This window comes from Ursus arctos, unplaced genomic scaffold (assembly GCF_023065955.2).
Source record: "Ursus arctos isolate Adak ecotype North America unplaced genomic scaffold, UrsArc2.0 scaffold_33, whole genome shotgun sequence".
Taxonomy (NCBI): domain Eukaryota; kingdom Metazoa; phylum Chordata; class Mammalia; order Carnivora; family Ursidae; genus Ursus; species Ursus arctos.
The window spans coordinates 11,645,890-11,669,953 of NW_026623019.1; the positions used below are offsets into that span (position 1 = coordinate 11,645,890).

The 24,064-nt window shown below is 39.6% G+C and overlaps 1 protein-coding gene across 4 annotated transcripts in view; it reads right to left on the bottom strand.

Annotated features, from left to right (window-relative positions):
• The window catches only part of TRPM3 (transient receptor potential cation channel subfamily M member 3), a 262,509-nt gene that overhangs the window by 173,215 nt on the left and 65,230 nt on the right, over nt 1-24,064 (bottom strand). For 3 of the 4 annotated variants that reach the window (XM_057305538.1, XM_057305537.1, XM_057305539.1), the window contains one exon: nt 17,104-17,278. In XM_057305538.1, the coding sequence (XP_057161521.1) occupies nt 17,104-17,278 (175 nt within the window). Of the gene's footprint in view, nt 1-17,099; nt 17,279-24,064 lie in introns of those variants that run through there. The other variant, XM_026519360.4, reaches the window with a different exon arrangement.

Here is a 24,064-nt window from a genome sequence, read left to right on the forward strand (position 1 = left end):
CCACTGGAGAGTGACATGATCACATCTGTGTTGCCAAGTTTCCTGAAGGGTCAAGACATGAGCACTCTGCTTAACAGGCAACCCACGTGGATGGGTGTAGAGAGTTCTGCAATATTGAGTATTGAGTATACATAAACGCCATACATGATTAACAACACAAGAAGAGACGCTCCTCATTAGCCACTTGATAGATCCAATCATTCATCTGCAGGTGTTTAATTTTGATAACAACTTGAGATTTGTTTTCCATTGCTAACCATCTGTAGTGAAATCCCTGTTCCCTGAGGTCATTAACTGTTTGAGGGATCTGTTATTTGTATGTAGTCTATCACTTTGTAAAAATTGAGAAGTCATGTGCAACTTAGTTGATTGTGAGCTTTGTTAGTGAGGGGAGCTGAAAGACACTAAAGACGTCTTGATACTAAAAAGTATAAAGATCTTATACTTTTTAGCTCAATTTTGCAACTGAATGAAGTTGTACCTTTGGTTAAATCATTTAGCAACAAAACCCCAGAATTTTACTTCTAGAAGTACAAGGGTTGTCTAAACTGGTGTTTTCCAAAGTGTGGGGTGCCCGTCACTGATGGAGCAGAGTGGTTGTAGGTGGGACAAAGATGATTTCGTCTTTCCAAAGGATTAAGTTATACTCATTAAACATTAAATAACTGTTATTCTGGCTTTAGTTATTTTACCACCCTGATTGCATCAAGAGGAAAATCACATTTCTGATGTTTCTTTGGCTTTATTAGCTCATGAACATTTGTAAATCTCCCCCTTTTGGCAAAGAAATAACAGGTATTAGGTCCCATGCTTTTTGCAGAAAGCATTTAAGAACTTTTAAAAGAAGATCCTGTACAGCATTTGATGTGTTCAGAGCACACCATGTTTTAGGACATAAATGGGATAATATCATTTGATTTGCATAACAATCTGAGAGCAAAGCAGGTATTCATTCCATTTTGCAGAAGAGGAGACTGTGGCCCAAAGAGACCAAAATGAGTTGTACAGTCACGTAGGTTGATGATGTCAATGCTTGAGCTGAGTCTACGGAATTCGGCCTTCCATCGTGGTGCTGCTTTTCCTGTTTGAAACCTCTAAATATGTCTTTTAGTTTCCTAATCATCTGCATTGGAAGCAGAAATTGAAGTATATTTGTTTTAGGAAATTGCTTTTCCTTTTTGTGATAGAACACCTGAAGGAAATCTGAAGATACAGGGAAGAGTGAGGACAATGGCAAAGTTCATTTAGTATGTTGAAGATTCTATTCGCTTCTGATTTCTCACAAGTATTTGCTATGCTGAATGAGACGTTTTCTATTTGGCACAAAGACTTCCTCTGTCTTCTCTAAGGACCCTTTCTTTGTGACCATATTCTGTAGGATATTGGGGAGCCTGCTTTCTTGAAATTATTGCTTTCCCAGCTCTTCCCATTTTTTTCCCTGCACAACACTGGAATGATTTAAAAATCTTGACCATGATATTTAATCACCAGCAAAAAATAGAAATAAGCCCATTTTAGATTTCTTTTTATGGCACTAGAATAGTGATTGAGAATTTCTTGACATCAAAACATGGTCATAGTATTATATAAAATTTTCATTTTAGAATTGGGCCTTTGACAAAGTGGTGCCTATTTATAGAAACTGTTAATTTGTGGCTCCATATGGACCAATGCTATTTTTGGTATACCTCAAATTAGAATGTTTCTTGATTTAGGAAGGGTAGTCATTGAAGTGAGGATAATCTCCATACTATGGCATTTGTGTTTCCATTTAAATGCTGAACTTGTGATCTGGAGCTTTTTGGATGAGTCACAGAAGTATGTGAAATAGGTCAGCATACATCCAGTGCTCGGAGTAACCAATGGAACTTCCCAAATTGGCTATTCGCATTCTGTTCAAAGGCTAGCAATACAACCCAAGTGTGCACACTTTTCTCAGAATGACTTTAATTACCCGCAATATCAGAGTTTTGTTCCTAGATTTAAAAATTAGAAAATGCATTTAGAATTCAGTGGGATGCAATGAGCTAAACTTAGGTTAATGGCTTTCATCAGGGAGTAAAGCCCTTCTCCCACCCTCCACTGACACTCTCAGTTCATTTATTCAGATACAAGAAAATTTTACCTAGATAAATAAAGATCATTAATAGTACCGCAATTTGGTACTTAAAAGACATCATTTCCTAGAGAATCTCAAATGCTCTAAAGAAAAATGAAATGTTGTCGTTTGCTTCATGCCAAAGCAAATTACTACATATAACCTCAGGACACAGAAAGGCTACATGTCTTGCCTAAGGTCACAAAGAATGGCATTTTTCTTTTCTTCTCTTCCTCCTCCTCTGGGCCCTCTCCTCCTCTACTTCCTCCCTCTCCTCTTTCTCCTCCTCCTTCTTCTCCCTCTTCTTGGTTAGTAAAAGTTACCCCTTTCTCCCAAATGCCGTGACTCTGGGGTCACAAGTAACAGGATGATTCTTCCCGGAGAGGCAGACAACATTGTGAATAAAACACATGACAGTCACCAGAGGTAGGCTGTCTGGAGCGAAGCTGTCACTTGCTAGCTATATGATCTCGTACAAGTTGTTTAGTCTTTCCGTGTCATGTTTTTCATATATGTAAAATGAGAATTATAAGAGTGCTTATCTCATAGACTTGGGAGTATTTAATGAGTTAATCTTTGTAGAGGGCCTGATACGCAGCAAGGCCTTTGCAAGCATTTGTGTTATTAAAACACAGTCCCACACGGCTCCTGGCTCACTGACATTCCTTCTTGGTAAGTAGCGCGACCAGCGGCTGGGGCCTTTGTGCACAATACAGAGCTCTCTCCTGAGCCCAATAGTACAAGGCCACCCCCACTCCAAGCTGGAGAAAGAACTTCCCACTTCAGAGAGGTCAGAGATCACCAGCTCTTTCTTACATTTGGAAAAAGAGATACACAGCAGATTCAGGAGGCTTCATTATCGTGGAACCTTGCAAACACTCATGCATACTTCTGCCCATCTATTTATTTATTCATTTAACAAACGATACTGGTGCCTACTATGTGCCAGGCACTCTGCCGGGGTAGAGAGATGAACAATATTTAGTCTTAGGTTCAAGGAACTCATAGGGTTGTAAGCCATGTATTCTGGTAATCTATTAATAGGTAACACACCCTCAAACTTAGTGATGTAAAATTTTTTTTTTAATTGTGTTGATGATTTTGTGGGTCTGGAATTCAGGCAGAGCACAGTGGGGATGACTCATGGCGGCTCTGTGATATCTGGGTCCTCAGCTGGAGAGGATGGAATGGTTGTAAATGGCTGTAAGGCCTCAACTGGGGCCATATGTCTGGGGCTCCATTCTCTTCCACGTGCCATCTGCTGGGAATGCAATGTCCAAGATGACTTCTTTGCTCCTTTGTCTGGTACCCAGCCTGGGCTTGCTGAGAGAACTGAGGACTGGCTGGCATTGTTTTCTCTGGTGGCTGGTTGCATGATGGATGGACCTCGTACACGGCAGCTGGCTTCTCTCATACTGAGGATTCCAAGTGAGTGTTCGAAGAGGCCCAGGCAAAAACTTCAAGACTGCTTCTGATTTAACCTCACAAGTCCCAGAATGTCATTTCCTTACATTGAATTAATCAAGCACGTCTAAGAGTAGCCCAGATTCAAGAGGAGGGAGGGGCTCCATCTCTTGGTGGAAGGAAAGGAGGAATGTACAGAGAAGGCCTATTTTGATGGTGGTCATCTTGGAGACCCGCAAATCCATCAAGGGATTCTGTTCAGATGAGACATTATAAAGCATCAATCTTTTCCACAGTTCAATGACAAACAGCCTCAGCTGTCTTACTTTGCATTTTTTCTTTTAATAGCGGATTATGAGAATCACCATTTTCCTTAAAAATGATAGCCTAATCACTCAGAAGTATTTTCAAAATGTTATCACCGATTCGAAGCATAGAACCTGCAAATATTATCTCTTTTGCTTCAGCATCCTGTTTACATTTATTTAGTGTGTACTATGTACCAGGCATTTCTTTTAGGCCTTGGGCATCTGGCGGGAGCCTCTTTTCCATGGATATCATCATCGTACTTTGTAGCTGTTAAATGCAGTGTGCAAGGGACATCGTCAGTCAAATGTGTGAGTGCTTGGGTCAACCTTAATGCCCAGCTTAAGTCACCAACAAAAACAGCTGGGTGTTTTCTTGGGGTCCTCATCTCACCTTGAGGTCTGTTTGGAGACGAAAAGCACTAACAAGCACCCCCCGAAAGCTAGAGAGAAATCTTGACTTACTGAAGTATTGTTCCAGTTTAGGTTTTTTTTTTGAGGAGGGGGAGGGGCAGGGGAAGAAAAAGAGAGGGAACCTTAAGTAGGCTCCATGCCCAGCACAGAGCCTGATGAGGGGCTCGATCTCAATGACCCCCTAAATCATGACCTGAGACAAAATCAAGAGTCAGATGCTTAAACGTCTGAGCCACCCAGGCACCCCCAGTTTACATTATTCTGGATGTGCCTTTGTTTGGGCTCTCCTCGTAGCTTACTCAGATGGTACCAACAGACTACTAATTGGTTTCTTCTCTATCCTCCTTTAATCCATTCCGCACATTTGATTGAATGGTTGTTCTACAAAGATGATTGCATCGCATCCTTCTTAAAACCCTGCAATAGCTTCTCATCACGAGTAAGATAACATCTCAACTTTTGCTATTTCTGGAGTTTGTATGTTGCTCATCTGAAAATTCAGCGGAAGGATTTGAACTTTGGGATAAATTAACGATACAATTTAGGAACCGCCATACTGTGGATGAAGAGGCTGAAGCCTGCAGTGGAAAACTAACTTCCTAAAGAGTATATACCTGAAAGCATCAGAGCTGAATGAACTTAGAGGACAGGAGAATCAGGAAGGAAGAATCCTTGATAATGAACTACACTAGGCTAAATATCTAGGCTCAACTCAGTGTGGTTATGTAAAGTTAGTGATGTGTTGTTTAATGACTAGAGTCAAGTGGAGATTTCCTCTGTTTTATCCCCGAGACAGGATGTTCTGTATCTTATGTGTGGGAAGACTGGGACTGAGTAATATTGGTTTCAAGGATTCATTATTTCCCCCAGAATTACTCCCCAGCTTCTCAGATGCCCAAAGTTCCTTTTAATTAATTAAGAGGCCAGCAAAGATTTTGCTCAACAGTTGGAAGTCCTAAGAGCAACTCTTAGGTTAAATGATGTTTCGTGTTAAACTCACAGGTAACTGACTGATGCTGATGGTTTGTAGGAACTATTTCTTGTTGGACAGAAAGTCGGGGAACATGTGAATGAGACCCAGAGAAGTGACCAATGGATGGGATGGGATGGGGGGGGACTTACTTTGCCCAGCTTTTTACTGAAGATCAACTCCAGATACAAATGGCTTCTATCAGCTAAGACCTGTGAAAATAGTACCTCTAATCTTGTTTTAATATGTAGGTTAGAAAAGTGGTTCACCTGGGCTTTTCCTGAGTGTTCTATCTAGTAACGCAAGGTAGTTGAGAATGATCTTGGAGAAGCTGCCTGTAATTGAGAAGGACACATACTTGTGCATGAAATCTGTTAAAAAATTTTCATTTACCACTACCCACAGAGGGAGCATTTCTTATTTTTGTTCACTTTCTCTTTTTACTTAAAAAAAAATCCACTCTAGAATCTTGAGCTAGATATGGTGAAACAGAAGTCGCAGATATACACACAAAAGGAAACAGAATGGGTTGGTGCAGTGGGGTCGAGGGTTGTAAATAGAGGCACTCAGCATCTACTGTAAGACAAGATTTGTGCTAGGCATTTCATGTGTGGCATTTCATAAAGACAGATTATTCTAAGAAATTCCTAACTAGACTAACTCCTTGGATGCATGGATGATGACACGTGATATTACTTATGTATTCTCTTTTCTCATCTTCATCAAGTATCAAGGGGCTGAAGAGAGAAGCTTTTCTACCATCTCCTTACCTTGATTCCCTTCACCCTTCTCTTTTCCCATAGCATATCACTTTCTAAAGTATTATACAATGTGCTTATTAAGTTAATAATAATAAATTATCTAACCCTGCTAAAATGTAAGTTCTGTAACCACATTTTGGTCTATTTTCTTGACAGGTGTTTTTTTGCCAGTGCCTAGAACAGTGCCTGAAAAACAGTAGGTTTTCAAAAAATATTTGTTGAGGGGTGCCTGGGTGGGTGGGTTGGTTAAGCTTTCAACTCTCGATTTCGGCTCAGGTCATTATCTCAGGGTTGTGAGACTGAGCCCCACATCAGGCTCCATGTTCAATGGGGAGTCTGCTTGAGAGTCCCTCTCTCCCTCTCCTTCTGCCCCTCCCCCAGCTCACGTGCTCTCTCGCTTACTCTCACTCTAAAATAAATAAATAATCTTTTAAAAAATTTGTTGAATGATTGAACATATAATGTTGGTTGCAAGAAAGAAAGTAATTAAAGAACGGAGGGAACAATGCCCAATAACACTGAAAAATCTGTCGGACACTCAAGGGGTCCCTGAGCAGTGGAGCTCAATTAAAGAACTCCTACAGCTATGTTATCCAATATGGGAGTTGTTAGCCACATGTGGCAATTCGAATTTAAATTAACTACAGCTAAATAAATTTAAAATTCAAATCCTTAGTCACACTAGCCACAGTCCAAGTGCTCAGTGGCTATCTGATTGGACAGATAGAGAACATTTTCACTGTCACAGAAAGTTCTATTGGACAGCAGTGCTCTTGAGGCAGATGGGGCTGCCAAGCTCTTTACCTTGGGCAGAAACTAGCAGGACATGTAGGTGAAAAATCCTCAGCAGTGCTGGCTGTGTCTCTGTAATCTCTCTCCTTTCCTTCTTTTGGTTATGAACATGCCCAGGAGTGAAAACTGTTACGTGTTGCCAAAGCACACAGGGACCGCCACATGGCCAGGTAGCTTCCCTGCTGCCAAAACTAAAGGGGAAAACACATCCTTTGTGTTCATTCCAAGTGAAATCCCATCAACGACTATTGCATGTTGCCAGGCAGGAGGAATAGTCGGATTTTTATTGTTTTAGGCCCTCTATAAAAGACAGAATCAGAGCTGGACTTAGATGGATGAGCTTCTCGGGCAGGCAAAAACACTGGCTTCGCTGTAACTGACATGTTTTAAAGGTTGGTCCGCCATTTATTCAGAGGAGAAGTTAACCAGCACCTGAGAGAAGGGGGGAGCTGGAAGTGTTGCTAAGAATCACTCAGCTCTGGGGCAAGCAAGCCTCCTGCAGTGACTGGGTCTCATCTTCTGAGAGACAGGAAGGGGTAGCTGCCATGAGCTTAGCTTCCAGCCCCAATGTGCCTGGACAGACCACTCCCCAGCGGTGGGATGTTGAGCAAACTTCCTAATCTTTCTGTCTTCAATTTCCTTATTTATAAAATGGGAATAATTATCATAGCTACCCCGGAGAGTGGGATGACAGACTGTGTTTAGATGAAGTTCTTGCAGGCAGAAGCTTTTTTTCTTTTAAAGATTTCATTCGCTTATTTGACAGAGAGAGAGAGAGAGAGAGCGAGTGCATGAGCAGGGGGAGTGCAGAGGGAGAGGGAGAAGCAGGCTCCCTGCCGAGCAGGACCCTGGGATCATGACCAGAGCCAAAGGTAGACGCTTAACTGACTGAGCCACCCAGGCGCCCCTTACATGCAGAAGCTTTAAAAATTTTTTCAAGTTTTCAAGTATGCTTTTGGGAAGAGGGTCAGCAGTGTGGGGGAAAGGGTGGGATAAATTTCAACTCTCTGTCAAAGCAATTTGTCAAAGATTCCTTCTAACCCCATATTCTACTCTATGAGATGTGGGAGCAAGTATAATTGCATTTTTTTTAGATGGATTAGTGATGGATTAATTCCTCGCTGCTTTTAAATTATTTTTTCTTATAAATTATCCATTGACAACTGCTCAGTTAATCTGTTTCTCAGTCCAGCTTCAAACAGTACCCCACGACAAAGAGCCTCTTGTTTTTGATATCCTATGTGTTATGCCTGTAGGGAAAGACTCATATTGTCAGACAGTTTAGACTGATGTGCCTCACAGTACTGATGAAACATTGACTATTTCCCAGATGTCTTTGAGGCAGATAAATTTCTTATTCTTCCCATGGCTTCATAATTCAATGTGCAACTTGATGATTGCCTGGTAGTGATACATGGGGTTATCTATAACGCTTTGTCTTCACTCCAGAATAAAAGTAGCCATCCATAGCATGTTGACTGTACATTTCTTTCTTGGCATCATTGTGAATCCACCACAGACATCTTTCCCCTGAGCCCAAATGTGGCCTCAGACTCATTCTCAACACAACATTCTAGGGCACTGGTACCAGCGGATCGTTGTTGACATTCAAGATGAAAGCTATTTGTCATGCCTGCATTAGAGAAAATAAAATCTCAAATATACTATCAAATGGTGAATACCAAGGAGATCACAGGGTTGAAGAACTCCAAATTTTAGGTTTGTCTCCAAGACACTGAACTCGGACTTCCGTGAACTTAAAGGAATTGATTTTGTAATTCTTACTTTAGGGATCACTGCTTATGGATACTTGATTTGCATTGAATATCTACAGAAAACACAATAAATATGTATATCAACTCTAGAACAGTTGTCCAGCAATTATGACAATTAAAGAGAAAGCATCACTGAAGCCAAGTGGAGACTTTTCCTGACAACAGTAATATAGATGTGAGTTGACCTTAGAATGCTACTTTAATGCATCTTTAGCATGTCTCTGGTGGAAGCAGCTTTGGTAGCAGGTGGTCACTGCTGTATTTAGTTTTTATGAATCCTGTGGTCCATAATCAACAATGAGAATTGCATGGGGAATCTAATGGAAATCCATTAAGAACATTGCAAACATTATCTATTATTAATGATACCACCGGGTGAGATGTTAATTCACTCTGTTTCTAAAAGCTGTAGGTTCTCGTGTCCTCCAGGATGACTCAAAATTCATCTCCTCTAAGGTAGAGGAATTAAATATCAGGGCATTTTATTATCTGAGGCCCCCTCAGATTCATTTTATATGTATGTGTGGATTTTAAAGTCCTCATGACTTCTCTTCACGGGAGAGGGTGAGGCTATTTTGCAGGAGAGGTAAGGAAATATGCGTGTACATCTCATGCTAAGGCAGAGAAGCGTACGGCAGCAGTGGGGAGGACAATTCAGTTTGGTTGTCTGGTGAAGGGAAGGTTTGTTGAGATGGCCCTAGAGAGAGGCTGGGGCCAGAATGCAAAGGGTCTTGAGTCCAAGCAAAGGAATGTGGACTTGACCTGTGGATTAATGGTCTTCAACGGGGTTCCACAAAGAAGCCCCTAGAATTTTGAGGAGGTACTCCAAATCTGCCTCAGAGCTGCCTTAGTGGGTGAGAGCCAGGCAGAGAGAGGGGGCTCTAGACCAGTGGTTCTCAAGTTATGGTCCCTGGACCAACAGCATCCGCATGTCCTGGTACTTCTTGGAAGTGCAAATCACCTGGTCAATCAGACTGAATCAGACAATCTGAGATGGAGCCCAGTATTTGATTTTTAACAAGCCCTCCAGGGGATTCTGATGCAAGATAAAAACTTGAGAACCACTGGTCTAGGCCTTCCATCCCCAGCTTCACCAGAGTAAACATGTATGTATCTCGTCTCTCTTACATATTACACTTCTGAGGTTTTGTATGAGAAGGGACTCAAGGGCTTTCAGAAAGTGAAAATCAGTGTTACAGGCAAGTGGGAAACTGGGACTCTTAAAGGGTTGTCCCCTGCAATTATAAAGTCTAAGGAAATGAGCTAGGACCTTCTAAAGCTGAACGTAGTGGTCTTGATGACTGCCAGTGGCCTCTCCAACAGCAGAGAAAGCCGTCATTCACAACTAGCACCACTGCGGGTCTAAACACTTTTACATTTCTCATTCTCTTTTTCTTTTCCCTTTTGAAATTGGTCATCCATTTTGAACTAGTCAGAAAATCATTTTCAAAAGAAAGAAGTGAACTGAACGCCCTTAAGAAATCCATGTAAATAAAAATATGAACAGAGAAACCTACCAGTCCTGTCAAAACGAGTATTTCTGTGGCAAAGCTTTCTCTTCAAGGGAGGGATTTTCAAGTCTAACAGATGTTTGGAACCAAGAACAGCTGTGACCAAGAAATAAATGAGGTGATTTGTGCTAAATAAACTTTTCAAGTCAACTGGGTTCCAGAGACAAAAGTTGGCAGTGGGTACAAAGTGCTTGTGGTAACAAAGCAATGGCTGGTGTGCCCAGCATGTGTGTGACACGCAGAAAGTGAGGAAGCGCTTTCCGAAAACATCAGGGAAGTATGAAGACAAAGCTCATTCTTACACGTTTAAAAAGAGCTTCTGAACGTGTGGTCCATGGACCACTCTGGTTGGAATCACTGGGATTTATTTTCCCCAAGATTTATTTTTGAGAGAGAGAGAGAGAGAGAGAGAGCCAGCAAGCAGGGGGTAAGTGCAGAGGAAGAGGGAGCAAGAGAATCTCAAGGAGACCCCCTGCTGAGTGTGGAGCCCTACATGGGGCTGGATCCCAAGAGCCTGCGATCATGACCTGAGCCGAAATCGAGAGTAGATGCTTAACTGACTGAGCCGCTCAGGTTCCCCGGCATCACCGGGATTTTGGTTTCAAGGACAGTTTCCTGCACCCCAGCCCAGGTACACAGAATCAGGAGATTCAGGGGAATCAGCGTCTCCTAACGCGTTCTCAGGCATGCTGAAGTGTGATAACTACATGCCTACTTTCAATGTTTTGTGTGTCACAAGTGGTCAAGAAGTTAGCTAAGCAAACCTCAGAGGAGCATGGTTAATCTACCCTTTGATTAATCTATCACCTGGCATCGACGGGCTGTCTAAAAGTCGTGGGCAGTGGTTCTCTGAAAAGGATTGCTTTATCACGATGGATTACTCGGCTCTATGTTTTTTTCTGATGTTTGCTGTTTATATGAAAGGCCACACTTTCCCACCTTGGAGCTGAGCAATTCTAAAGCAAATTTAATCAATGCGGAGAACTGACTGACCAATTGAGATCAATAAAACTTTCCCCTCACTAGTACTTTCTTCCATGAATGCTAGCTAGGTAATTGTTTTAAAGTCAGTGCTTTGTTCTCTCCATGCTGACACGACACGGAGGAGTCAAGCAACAAACTGGAAGACAGCAGTATTTTATTCTGAACTTTCCTAAATACATGAAGCTACTCCAGCCTTGTGGAACTTGGGAGACAATGACACAGGTATCTATACTGCAATATCTTTAATATAGTCCACAGAGGGAACTTTTTGCAATATAAAAATTGCAAAATTGCAATTCAATAATTATAGGCATTAGCATATATATAATATATATAACACATATATATTATATATGATTTTATTAAATTAGTCATTTAAATTGATTTCATTAAATTGAAATATATGAATTCAATATATATAAGATATACTAATGTAATATAATACATAATATAATATTAATATATAAAATATATTAATATATAAAATATATTTTAAAAATTCTATTTATAACCTATACATTATATATTAATATATTGATTATAATTATATAAAATATATAATTAATATAATATATACAATAAATATATGTATAAATTTGAGTATGTATAAATTCAATGTAATAATATATACATACACCTACAAACACACTGTCGCATAAAATTATCCCTTTTACTGACTTTCCTTCAGTACTATGCAGACTGATTCTTTTCTGTGTTGAGTTACATAAAAGAGGGTCAAATACTAGCTTTTTCTTGGTCATTCATGCTGATCCTCAGTTTGGATCCAGTTTTTGATGGACAAGGAGAACAGGAGCAACAGAGTCACTATATTGCCATTTTGTGGGTAATTAACATACGCTTTCCACTGAACAGATTCTTGGGTGGAATGCCGCACTCAAGTACTTTGTCTTCTGGGCTCGAAACACTTTGTACGTTTATCACAGCACACAGCACAGTGACCTTCTCGTTATCTGTATTCATGGCTATGTTTTAATCTCCATTATAGAATCTAGGACAGGGCCATGTCTTGCTCATTCTCTAGCAGTCCTGTGCATACAGTGGATGCTCAATAAATGTTAACTTAGAAAAGTTACAAAAACAACACTTTATAAATAAAGCCCTCAAGATCCTTTGTCTGTACAAGATGTTTCCAACTTTCTTTCCTTCCCCTCTGGGAAAGTTACAAAACAGAATCAAGTTTTGACATGCTAATTTCTTATAGAAAATTCTAGAAGAGACAAGGTAAGATGAAATTAATGGAAACTGAAATGGACACGAAGTCAGCAGGCTTGATATTTGTTTCCTTCTTTCTCACTTGACATTCCAATTATGTCTAAATCATACTGGGATACAAACCACTGAGATCAATTACTTCCTTTCAGCAGATCTCATAGAGATAAATGATAGGGCTGTGACATCCTTCAGCCGTAGATGAAAATCTCAAGCAGCAGAAGAGAGCATTAGTAACCATTGCATAGAGTGATACACCCTAGGGAATACAGACTACACCTAGATTTCTAAAATGGCTAGTTTTCTGGTGACTTCCACCTGATTTTGGTCATTTTGAGGTGCACTTGGAGAGAAACTTCTGTTACATCTGTGCTAGGGTAGAGCGATATAATGTGAAGCCATGCAACGTATATTTCCTTAATCATCTCCACTTTGTTTTCCATTTATGCCTTTATCTCAGCTAATCAAAGAACGTAGGGAACTTTATTAAGCTCCCGTTAAACAGGGAAAATCAGATTTTTTTATCTGATTTTTTTGATTTTCTTATCTATTTCTGTCCTCAGGAGCAAGCCATTCCTCAGTGCTTCTCCACAATATCTAATACAAATTCCACTGACACATAAGAATGGGAAGAGTCTATTGGTATCTGCCCCATTGATAACTTCCCAAAAGTTATCAACAGACTACTTAAGACCTCTAAGGCTTTCTGCTACCATAGGTTCTGCTTCTCGTCCTAGGCGGTCTAAAAATGGTAAATCCAGATCATTATTTATGGGAAGAAGACCCCAAAATAAATGTAAGGATCGGCAATAAAATCCAGATGAACGAGGAGCACCATCTCAGAATGCACATTCATTCAGATGCTTTTTCACGCTGACATTTTTCATATGTGCGGCACTTTCTCACTGACTGATAAATGAGCTAGACCACGTTTCTCTGCAATCTGAAACCTAGATTATGAATTTTCAAGCAATCTCTGACTTCAACTGCAGACACCTATCGCCTGAAAGGTGTTCCTGACAATGGGTGATATTGGTCAGCTGGCTTGGTCAGCAGCAAAAAGTGGAATCTTAGTATATGAAAAGGTAGGTAACCAAATCTAATGCCCCATGGGTGGCATTAATCTGTTTCTGTTTGCAGTGTTTAGTCACTCATGATTCAGAAAAAATATTTTGATAAGATTTTTAAGGAATAAAATTAGTTAGGGAAAGTGACTTGTGACTCATTTTAAACTATGACAGATGAGAAATAGAAAATCCATTATGACAATAAGGGGAAAAGAGAATTTGGCCATTTCTTTTGGGGAACCTATGCCATGGGGTAGAGACAGAGAAGAAGGCAAAGGTAAGAATTTAATTGCAAATGCCTCCCAGTTTATCCAAACTCATTTGCGTTGGGATAGATACGGCCTGTCTTCCTCTACTTCAAGTAATCTCATCTACAAAAGTTAATTAGTTTTGCCAATTATAGTTTGCTTCCAAAGTGATGCCCTTTCAAATTCATATTCTTGGAAGGTGGTTAATAACACGGAATTTAAAGGCAAAATATCAAGTTCGCAAAAGTTAAAATAGAAGGTGTGTAAATTTCATTCGCTTCTTTAAGATTATAAAATGAAAAGCTTTAGAGCTGAATATACACATTTACAAGTCCTTGGACCTGTATTATTTATTTAACCATCGGTAATGAGTTGAAAACATTTTAAAGCATATTTAAACTACCAAAATAACTGAAAAATAAAAATCAATGATTCCAAACTCTGATTCAGATTTTGTAAACAAGGTGTGTGTGTTTTCTATAATCAATTTCATATGTACAGTTACACCTACTTATTTATATAGGTTTGTTTACATGAACACATAGTTATACATTTATATTTATTTGTAGTGAAATATGTCCCAACTCTGTTGGACTTTTTGGGAATCAAAGAAGAAATTCTTGGTGAATGAAGTCTGAGATGGGCTCGTTTTGGTTGTTTTTTTTGTTTTTTTTTTTCAGCATAAAGAATACACGCTCTGGCAAAATAATGTTCTTTGGAAGTGCTTTTTTAAATTGGCTGCCTGTGTGTGGCTAGATAACTTCTTAATTCAAGCTAAATAAACATGATTAATTCTGGCAGTCATTCTGATGGCCCAGAGAAATGTCATGAATTCATTTGATCAGGATAAATTTATAATTGCTTTCCTGGAGCAAGAGCATACTTTTATCGTAACAACCAATAAAATAAATAAATACAGATTTATATATTTGGATTGGCAACTACAAAACTTCTCTTAAAATTTCTATTTTCTTAATCATTGTTCCTGTTTCTTAAAATTTTTAAAGTTTTAATTTTCATGATTCCCAAGGTAAGAAATTATATCTCAATTCTTTATCTTCATGCTAGTTAATTCTTTGATAATCAATCATGGTTTATATGTTTGCACAGATACCGTGTAGATTATGCTTTTGCCTATTTTGGTCATAAAATAATCAGAACTAAAACTAAACTTTGGTTTTAAAACTAAAATTGCCGATTAAAGTTAAAAGGGCATGGTATTTCTGACTCTTCGTTTGGGCAGAAGGGAATCTACATGACACCTGAAACTAATATTATACTGTGTGTTAACTAATGGGAATTTAAATAAAAACTTTGAAAACAAAACTTAAAAAAAAAGAAAAAGGAAAAAAAAAAAAAAAGAAACCCACATTGGGCAGGTTGGACATTGGTCTACAGCCAGGAATGCATTCATTTTATCTTTTGGGAATACACGGAATAATACAAAAAATTAAGAAATTATAATGCAAAGGGGAAGTTAAAGGGAACTCAAGTGCTCTTATAAGTAAAAGTATCACTGTACATAAGAAACATGAAGGCACATACCACAAAATCTGTTTAAGAGAATTTTTATAACAGCCCAGAAAGAATCCTGGCCTGGGATTGTGGGCAAGCACATAATTGCTCTGTGTATCTGTCCCCTCAGTTAAATAATATAGAGACACCTGCCCCTCCCGCCCAAGCAGTAAACCATGTAACATTTCTCCTATATACACAACAGAATCAGGAAGAGCAACTAATCAAAAAATTGTAACATTTTCAAAGTATACAACCCACAAGAAGGACAAAAAGTAGGTCCTGGGTCCAGACCTTCTTTGTGTACAGACCCAGAAAACCTGAAATACGGAGATGAACAGCTCACTTTTCCATGAATTTTCTGAAAAGGAAATGTGCATTCTGAATGCAACCTTGTATCTACTTTGTGGAAACACAATACAATAATTACAAGCACTAGGAGGCCAAAAAGTAAGCCAAAGCTAAAAACTGTAAGTTCTTTAGTTATTTTTGAAAAAGGAAAATGTTGCTATATTTAAATGAATGAGAACTATGGCTAAATTTTTAATAAAAGCAAAGTGCAGTTGAAGATTCTGAGCTCTGGTTGGTAATCGACATAGAGGTTTTTGGGCAAATGTTCTTTTCCATTTTTTAGCTAGAGAATGGACCAACATTTACAACAAAAAGAGAAGATAAAAGTAACTTAAATTTACCAGGAAGCAAATTCCAAGTCCATGCTTATGAATTTTGATTTTTTGTTTTTGTTTTTTTCATATAGAAAGCTTTAAGGGGGCCTGAAATCACTGTCACTGTTTGCTGTGTTAGCTGGAGGGCCCATGACTCTCCTATATTTAGGTTCATACGCTTACCAGGGCAGGGTGCTGTGTTAACGGCTACCTGGCAGACAGGTGGGGCAGGGAGTATCTTGCACTCGGCAAGCTCACCGGTCACCATTATCATTACATGCTTGTCTACTTACTAGACTTCCTAGGGTAGGAAGAGTTGTTATGCTTTTTCCCATCTTAGTGCATGGCCCCCAGTAGGCACTTTGTGTATGTTTGTAAAAGGGATGAAAAAAGATCCCATTTCTTTTGGGGCTCCTTTCTCCCACCAGGTTCACGTGTTAGGAGAATTGATTAGGGGAGGAAGTTCCTTATTTAAAAAGTCAATGACTGGGGGTGCCTGGCTGTCTCAGTCAGAAGAGCGTGCGGCTCTTAATCTTGGGGCCATGAGTTCAAGCCCCATGTTGGGTGGGGGATTTCTTAAATAAGTAAAAACTTTAAAAAAAAGTAAAAATAAATAAAAATTCAATTACTCCTCCTGAATTTTCCTCTTTAAACTCATTCACACCTTGGGATGAGCTACTTTGATCTAATAATATGCAAGAGTGCTTGGATTTTACCTACCATTCACTGGGTGGGACCTCAGATTGGCAGGGAAGGCTGGGAAGGGAAGTCCTCTGTGGGGTTGGGGCTTTGGACTATTGAAAGTAGCAATAGGGGACAGACAGACCAAGGGAAGTGCACAGGCAGGAGACCAGGAAGGGTGTAGAGAGGACCAGAGAGGTTAGAGGCTCTGCTTTCTGAGCCGATCTAGAAGGATTTGACAGCACAGGCCACCAAAAGTTTTGGCAAACCTTTGGCCTTTGTGAGCATGCAGCAGTTTGGTGAGGCTGAGCCTGGAAGCTGCACATCCCAGCTTCTCCCAAGGTACTCACATGAACCACAGGGTCCAGACTCGCTGGGCTTTATGTGTTCAAGCCTAGTCCCTGCTTCTCCTTAGCAGGAGGAGCAAAAGAGAAAAGAAATGAAGAGAAGAGAAAGGATACCAAGTGCTATGATCCTTCCTTCCCTTTTGTCTTCCTTATTAGTTTAGTCTAGGGGGGCTGTCATGGAATTTCTCACTTCATAGGACATCTAGAATATGTCCCCCTGCTCTTCCCCACCACCTTCCCAGACCAAATGTCTCCATCAACTGATATCAACTTCCAGAGTTTGAAACACAGGCTTTGCACTCAAAGGTCTCTTATGGGGCCTGGCAAATTACCTACCCGCCTTCTTCTGAATATTTATGCCCAAATGCCAGGATGTCAGATGCCCGTCCACTCCCATCACAGACAACAACGGGCACGGGAGGGGTGTCTCGAAGGTACTCCAAGACAATCGAGATCACATTGGGTCCTCCTTCCACAATGAGCGCCACCACCGGAACGCCTTGACCGATTCCTGCATTAAAAAAGGAAAAGAAAAGGAAAAAAAAGAGAAAAGAACACAAAGCCAGCAAACCAAAGAAACAAAAAGGGAAACAAAAAGCACAAACTAAAATTACTGAGCACGGGGGAGATCACAACATACGAAGGGATAAAATACGGAGCAAAAATTCTACAGAAAATCCTTTTGCAGAATCTTCCCACCAGAGAGTCTGACTTTGCCCTCTCCACAGAGCTCCTGGGGTGCTGGGGCCGGTGAAGCACCCACGCCGGACTTTACAGGGGATGGTGCATAGGGCGAGGAGGGAGAGGAAGGAATTGGTTAGTAGATGAAGCCCTGAGCCAGCGACTGAAGGACTGGAAGCTAAATGTGACCTTAAGCAAGTCTGCTATATACCCGGTGGTTCAGTTTCTTACATGAAAAATGGGAATTTAAAACAGGTCAGATCCTGACATCATCACAGGGCTAACTAGGAAAATGCCTGAATGGTTCTCTTTATTAAAGACTATCAAAATCAGCTAGGGGCATATTTGCACTTGTGGAGTCAACTACTGGCTACATTAGGGGTCCATCTATATCTGACCATAAATGATCTGCTTGATTATGGGTTCTTAACAGCATAACAGTCATGATTAAGAACCCAGGAGACATGGCATCTGCCCCCTGACATTACTGTGTCCTTCACCACTGAGCAAGGTGCCAGGCACATGGTGGGGAGTCCGGAACCAGTGGTTGAATTCAGTTGTTGAATTCAAGGGTGTCACAGACCTTTTCTATAGTATTTAAGCTATTAATGGTGAGCTAGAAGATGTAAAAATTGCTCTAACATCGGCACTCACGTAGGGTTCAACCGAACTTATTAAAGACGTGTATTAAAAACAAATGTTCATGAGAGACACAATGAAAAAGAAATGAAGTTCGTTTTCAAGTGACCTCTCAAGTGTCATCATGGTTCATCAAATAACTTTTTTTGCTCATTTTGGTATCACACCGCATTTTCTCACTCTTCACCTTCCCAGAATAGTTAGGGAATTGAGCAGTACCATAAAAACGAGATGGTTTTGTACAGAGCAGTTATCTTAAAAAAGAAATAATCAAGATTCTGTACCACTTCTGTAAATATGAACTAAAAAAAAAGCCTTTAGTCATCTCAGTTTTCCCCTTTCCCCCTCCTCCTGGTTTTCCTTTTTCTTTTATCCAGAACCTGCTGCCCTGTGAGAAATAATAGTATGAGGTTTGCTCCATTAATAAGATTGTATTTGACTTGGGTGACCTGTTACACTTCTACAGTATTATCAGTATCCTGGGGGCATCTCTTTTCTAAGTCAGTGTTTTTCATGGTTTGATTTTCATCCTAAAGGAATGGTCCAAAATGTCAGTTACACAAAAATGGGTGCTGTTTTTAAGTCAACATTTTAAAAATGTAAAAAAAATGACAATTGTGGGTCCCAAGATTCCTTTTTGTGCTCCAGAAGGAATTAGAAGAGAGTGATGACCCGTGGGGCCATTTGATGTTTCTGTGCATGGAGAAGGTTTGAGAATTCCTCCTTCAAATCCAAGGAGAGGGAAGCAAAATGTCAGTGCTGCTCCCCTTTGGTTCAAAGGCCCTAAATGATTCAGATAAAATGTCCCTTCAAAACGCTATTTACGTATCTCTGAAGGAGACATTTTCCCCACAGCTGATCAAGAGGCATGGTAAATTCCTGTTGAAAGGCTCTTTGAAAATTAAGGGCTAACTTGAAATGTTAATACAGCACACTTCTTTTGGAAGAGAACTTGCTGACCTAGGAAATACCCACTCCTACATGGGTTTGTATTTTAATATGTGTTGGAAAAGGGTCTCTTTTCCAATGTTTAAAATTTTTATGAGGTATTTCCCAAAGAACTATGCTATTTAATTTTCCCTTTTCCTTGCATTAGTACATGCTATCGTATTGCTTCATATCAAGGAACAATAATACGCTATACTTGCTGTTTTATACCAAATGATATATTTAGACTCATTCTAGGATCTCCCAAGAGAGGCATTTGCCAAATTCTGATCTTGGGCACTGATTCTGTCAGTGGAATCTTTATTCAAACTCAGAGACCAATCCTGATCCACTCAATGTTCTCATGGAGAAAGAAGTCTTAGAATGGGCCTTCTAAAATTTCCAGTGATCTACACTCTACCAGACAATAGGCAAGATGGCTGGAAACGTCTCTTCCCTTTGAGAGGATACATAGGTGCAAAGGATCAATTTTCATAGGATGACTGGAGAGCAATAAACTGTCAAATGATTTCATATCAATGTATTTATCAATATACCATATTGTTGTAACCCCTAGAAACACAGAAACATTTTAGATGATCAAATTTCCTATATTTGGAATGAAGCCATTCTCAATTGCAAGGATGAGAACAACTATATTAATTTATATTATTATTATTATATTATGATCCAGTGCTAAAAATTGGATGAAGTATCAAGATACCATCTCCCTTTTCAAAAGTACTGAAAATATCTGGCCTCTAAATTCTCTTCCATTTCCTACAGTGATAATACATGGAAATTTGTTCCATAGACAACAAAAGCTCTTATAGTCTAAAATAAAGTACTTTTGAATTTCTTAGTTATGGGAGGTAGAGAATGAGGCTATATGTAAAAATATCATACTTTATGTAAACTAAACCTGCCAGAATATGGTAACATCAAGTCTTTCTGTCAGGACACAACACAGACACAAACACACACACACACACACACACACACACACACACACACACACACACAGCCTTTGCTTCTGATATCAAATAATCAGTGATGAACAAAAACAATGGTTCTTAGCCTATGTTTTGGAGACAAGGGTCTCCGAATACTTTTGTGAATCTGATGAAAGCTAGTGACTCTTTCTCCAGAAAAATAAACACACATAAGGATAGTCAAAAAATGCATCTATGCAATTTCAAGGGTTTATGAATCTTTGAGAGCAACTCGTGAAAAACCTGAAAATGGACCCTCTACAAAACTCCACCCTAAATTAAGCACATTGTTATGGTTGCAAAGAGCATCAGCTTGCGTTATTTTATGAAGCTCACTGAAGCCTGTTCGAGAAGTTCTCAAATGGGTTTTCAAACGAAACTCTATGCCCGAGGGAACTATATCATACTATTGCTATCTGGTTAGATTGGCCAAACTTACACAGTAAACACTGTCTGTAGGATATCACCCTTCCCTTCATTCTCTCTCTCTCGTTTTTCTTTATTTCTACTTTTTTTTTTTTTTAAAGATTTTTATTTATTTAACAGAGAGAGAGAGACAGCCAGCGGGAGAGAGAACACAGCAGAGGAGCCTGATGTGGGGCTCGATCCCAGAACACAGGGATCATGCCCTGAGCCAAAGGCAGACGCTTAACGACTGAGCCACCCAGGCGCCCCTCTTAATTTCTTCTGTTCACACTTTAGTTTCTAAGTTACATTGGGGACACAGGATATTAAAAATACCCTAGAGAAAGTCACAAATACAAAAGTTAGACTCTGTACTATATGACCTCATTAGTAAAGAAAAAGCTTTGTAAACTATCAAGAGCAGTACATTTTCTATTAATGACTTAAAACATTTTTTCTTTCTAGAATCCATTAGATAGCTCAATTCACGTGGCCCGCCACTATTTTCTTTATGCCCATAACAAAATTAACATAAATTCCTTTGAAGATAAGTGCAAATTGCGATCATGCTCAGCTAAACCTACTAGCCATTCACCAAAAAAAAAAAAAAAAAAAAGGTTGTTCAGATTTACAGGTTTAAAAAATACAACCTCTATTATTCAAGAAACTTTTTTGATTTTATCTAGAGCCCTCGGGGACTTTTTTTTTTCTTTTCTTTTCTTTTTTTTTTTTTTTTTTTTGGTGAATATTCCTGTGCTTTTCAGGAAAAATAGGTTAATTCCTTAGTTGATCACAATAATTTTTCATTTTCTATCATAACCAAGGGCTTTCAGTAGTTCTCAGAGATTTCCATTAGAATTTAATTTGAGAGTAATGTAGAGTTGCTTAAGCTGACTTCTGCTTATGCAGAAGATAATCTCTTGGACTTCGGTTACACTTTGTTCTGACTGCTGTGTCCTTTAGCTTGGGCTCCCAATAAGGCAGAAAGTGTCAAAATTGGTTAAGCAAAAACCGGGTTGGGTGTTGTGAGGAAGGGAGGCGGCAAGAATAGGAGAATGTCTTAAAATTCCAAAAGCCCCCAGCCCTTTCTTTCTGCTGACTTGAGATCATATTCTATGACCAGTTCAGGCATTTGTGAAAACATTCAGTCTGTTGTAGTGAAACGCCTGGATAACGTGAGAATTTTGATTGACGGAGATGAACACTTTGGTTTTCTGTCACTATCACCATACATGATCTGAGATGCCTATGGGCCTAAGGAATAGCTTATTTTCTATTGGGAAATGGTTCATATTTACATGAAGATGGAGCATAGAAGGTTGATCTTAGGTAGACCACAATGACGTAAGCCACAGATCGTGTGATTATTACAGTAGAAGCCATTTAGAAAGGAGTGTTCAAACTTTCTGTGAGAGATCACTTCCTGATGATCTTAACGAATTCAAGACTGAGTCTGTCAATGGTGGGTGGGCATTTCTGTCAAGCCCCTGAAACTGTGTAGCAATAACACAAACACAGTTAATTCACTGGCCTCACCACCTCTGGGATTATGTGATTCTTGATGATTTGGAAGTTTATGTGGAGAATTCACATGCTTTGAAATTATGCATATGGTAAGACTTTACCAGTATAGTTTATGTTTCACAATTTCAAAGTTGCATAATTAAAACTGGCATAAAATTGTAAAGCTTTGAACATGTCCCCTCATCCAACTTCTCACTTGAATCGCCTGGACTTTGGTTCTATGGTTGACTCTACCAACAGAACACTGGTCATTATCTCCTGTAATTGGACTACATAAGAAAGCCATAAAAACTCAGCAACTGCCTAAGATTTTGCATTTTTCAAACAGAACCTTGCACAGACTTGGGGGGTGCGATTAGGAATTAGCGATTCCTACAGCGATGGGAAGAGAAGCAGTAAGATGTTTGCCTCATTTTAATGGACACCAATTTGCTACCTACTTGAGCAGTAAGGGCTGAAGTTTGCATAATACATAACTTTCAACAGTTTCAGAATGAGATTCCTGATACTCGTAACTAGTTAGTGCTTCTCTTCTATGGTCGGAGAAATTGTGGATAGATTTATGAAAAGTACGTAAATATGGTAGTCACTTGTGTTCAACTGACAACACTCAAAACTATTCTTGTTCATTAAGTTTAAGGTGCTTCTTATAATTAGGAAGATTCATAACACTTGAATATTCAGGTACAACTATAGAATATTATTGCCCAGAAAGGGAGTATTTTAATATGCTGTATTTTGTGAAAGGAAACACAATTGGAAATCACTGAGCTACCAAGGAACAGAGCAAGCCCAAGAAAATATCTAGGGAATGACATAAGAAAATATCTAGGGAATGACGTAACAAAATATCTAGGGAATGACATAAGAAAAAACATCTAGGGAATGACATAAGAAAATACTTTTTTTCTTCTGAAAAGATCTTTTCAGTCTTCTGTGGAAGGAGATGTTTTGGATATTGCCTTAGTTCTAGAGGTAGAATATACTATCTATTCAAGACAACAGAGCTATAACTGGAATGTGGCTGGCCTTACTTGGAAATGGGTAACAAACCCAATTATCTGTTGGTGAATCCTGGTGATGTAACAATTGGTGAATGCCAAACCCACTGCAAACCACTCCTGTGCGTCATCATAATTACTATACCTTCTTGCCACTAGAATTCTGCACCTCAACTGACGCTTAGGAAAGCACTTGGAGATATGAAGGGCCACACAAACTATTAGGCAGCGAAAATAAAGCAACATAAAACAAGGTGCTTCACTTCTGGATACTTATTGTTCTCGAGTGGAAAGGAAATTCCTGGAAAGATGGCTGGGGTCTTTCCCAGTGGTTGGGACTTGCCAATGTATAAATTTCCAATTCCCTTTAGGACTAGGCAGGGGGAAAATAATGCGAATTTCTTAAAGGTCCTTTCCTATCATCACCAATTCCTACGGCAATTCCCTTACTGAAATTTAACTTAATGGGTCCCCTCCATATACAGTCCTTCCTGTTTATAGCTAATGTCAATATGCCAGATAAACACACATGTGTATTTTATCTTGCCATTTAAAATCTCAGCAAATTTGGCCAGAGAGAGGTGGTTGTTAAGACACTACAGATACAGAGTTCGAATTAATGGGAGCTTTCTAGTGATAAATGATTGAAAGCTGATGGTGTAGTCTTTCTTTTCCTGGGGACAGAGAATGCAAAATCTGTCAAAATAATATGGCAAAAACCTTTTTGTCCAGCTTGCTTTCAATATTGTTGAGCTAATCTATTTTGTGCATTATCAGTGTCACCAGTATTTTCATAGGAATGCTGTATTAGCTCCCACTGGCTGGCTTTGATGTTGGAGGCTGTCCCGCTTCGATTTTCTGTCAGGCCATCAGAGGGCAAAGGACAGACTGGGAGGGTGGACGAGTGGATTAAATGAAGTATCCTGTAGGCCAGCCACGGTACACTGTGGCACGTGTACTGGAAATGTCTGTCATGGTCTCCACGTCCACACTCTCCTATCAGAGAACTGACCCATCCACAGAAGGTTGGCCTTATTTGGCTTCTTTCAAAGCTGGTTGGACTAGAGGTGGATTCCAGACCTGCAGTGGGCCACATTTGCCTTCCTGGAATTGGAGTGGAAACCTCTA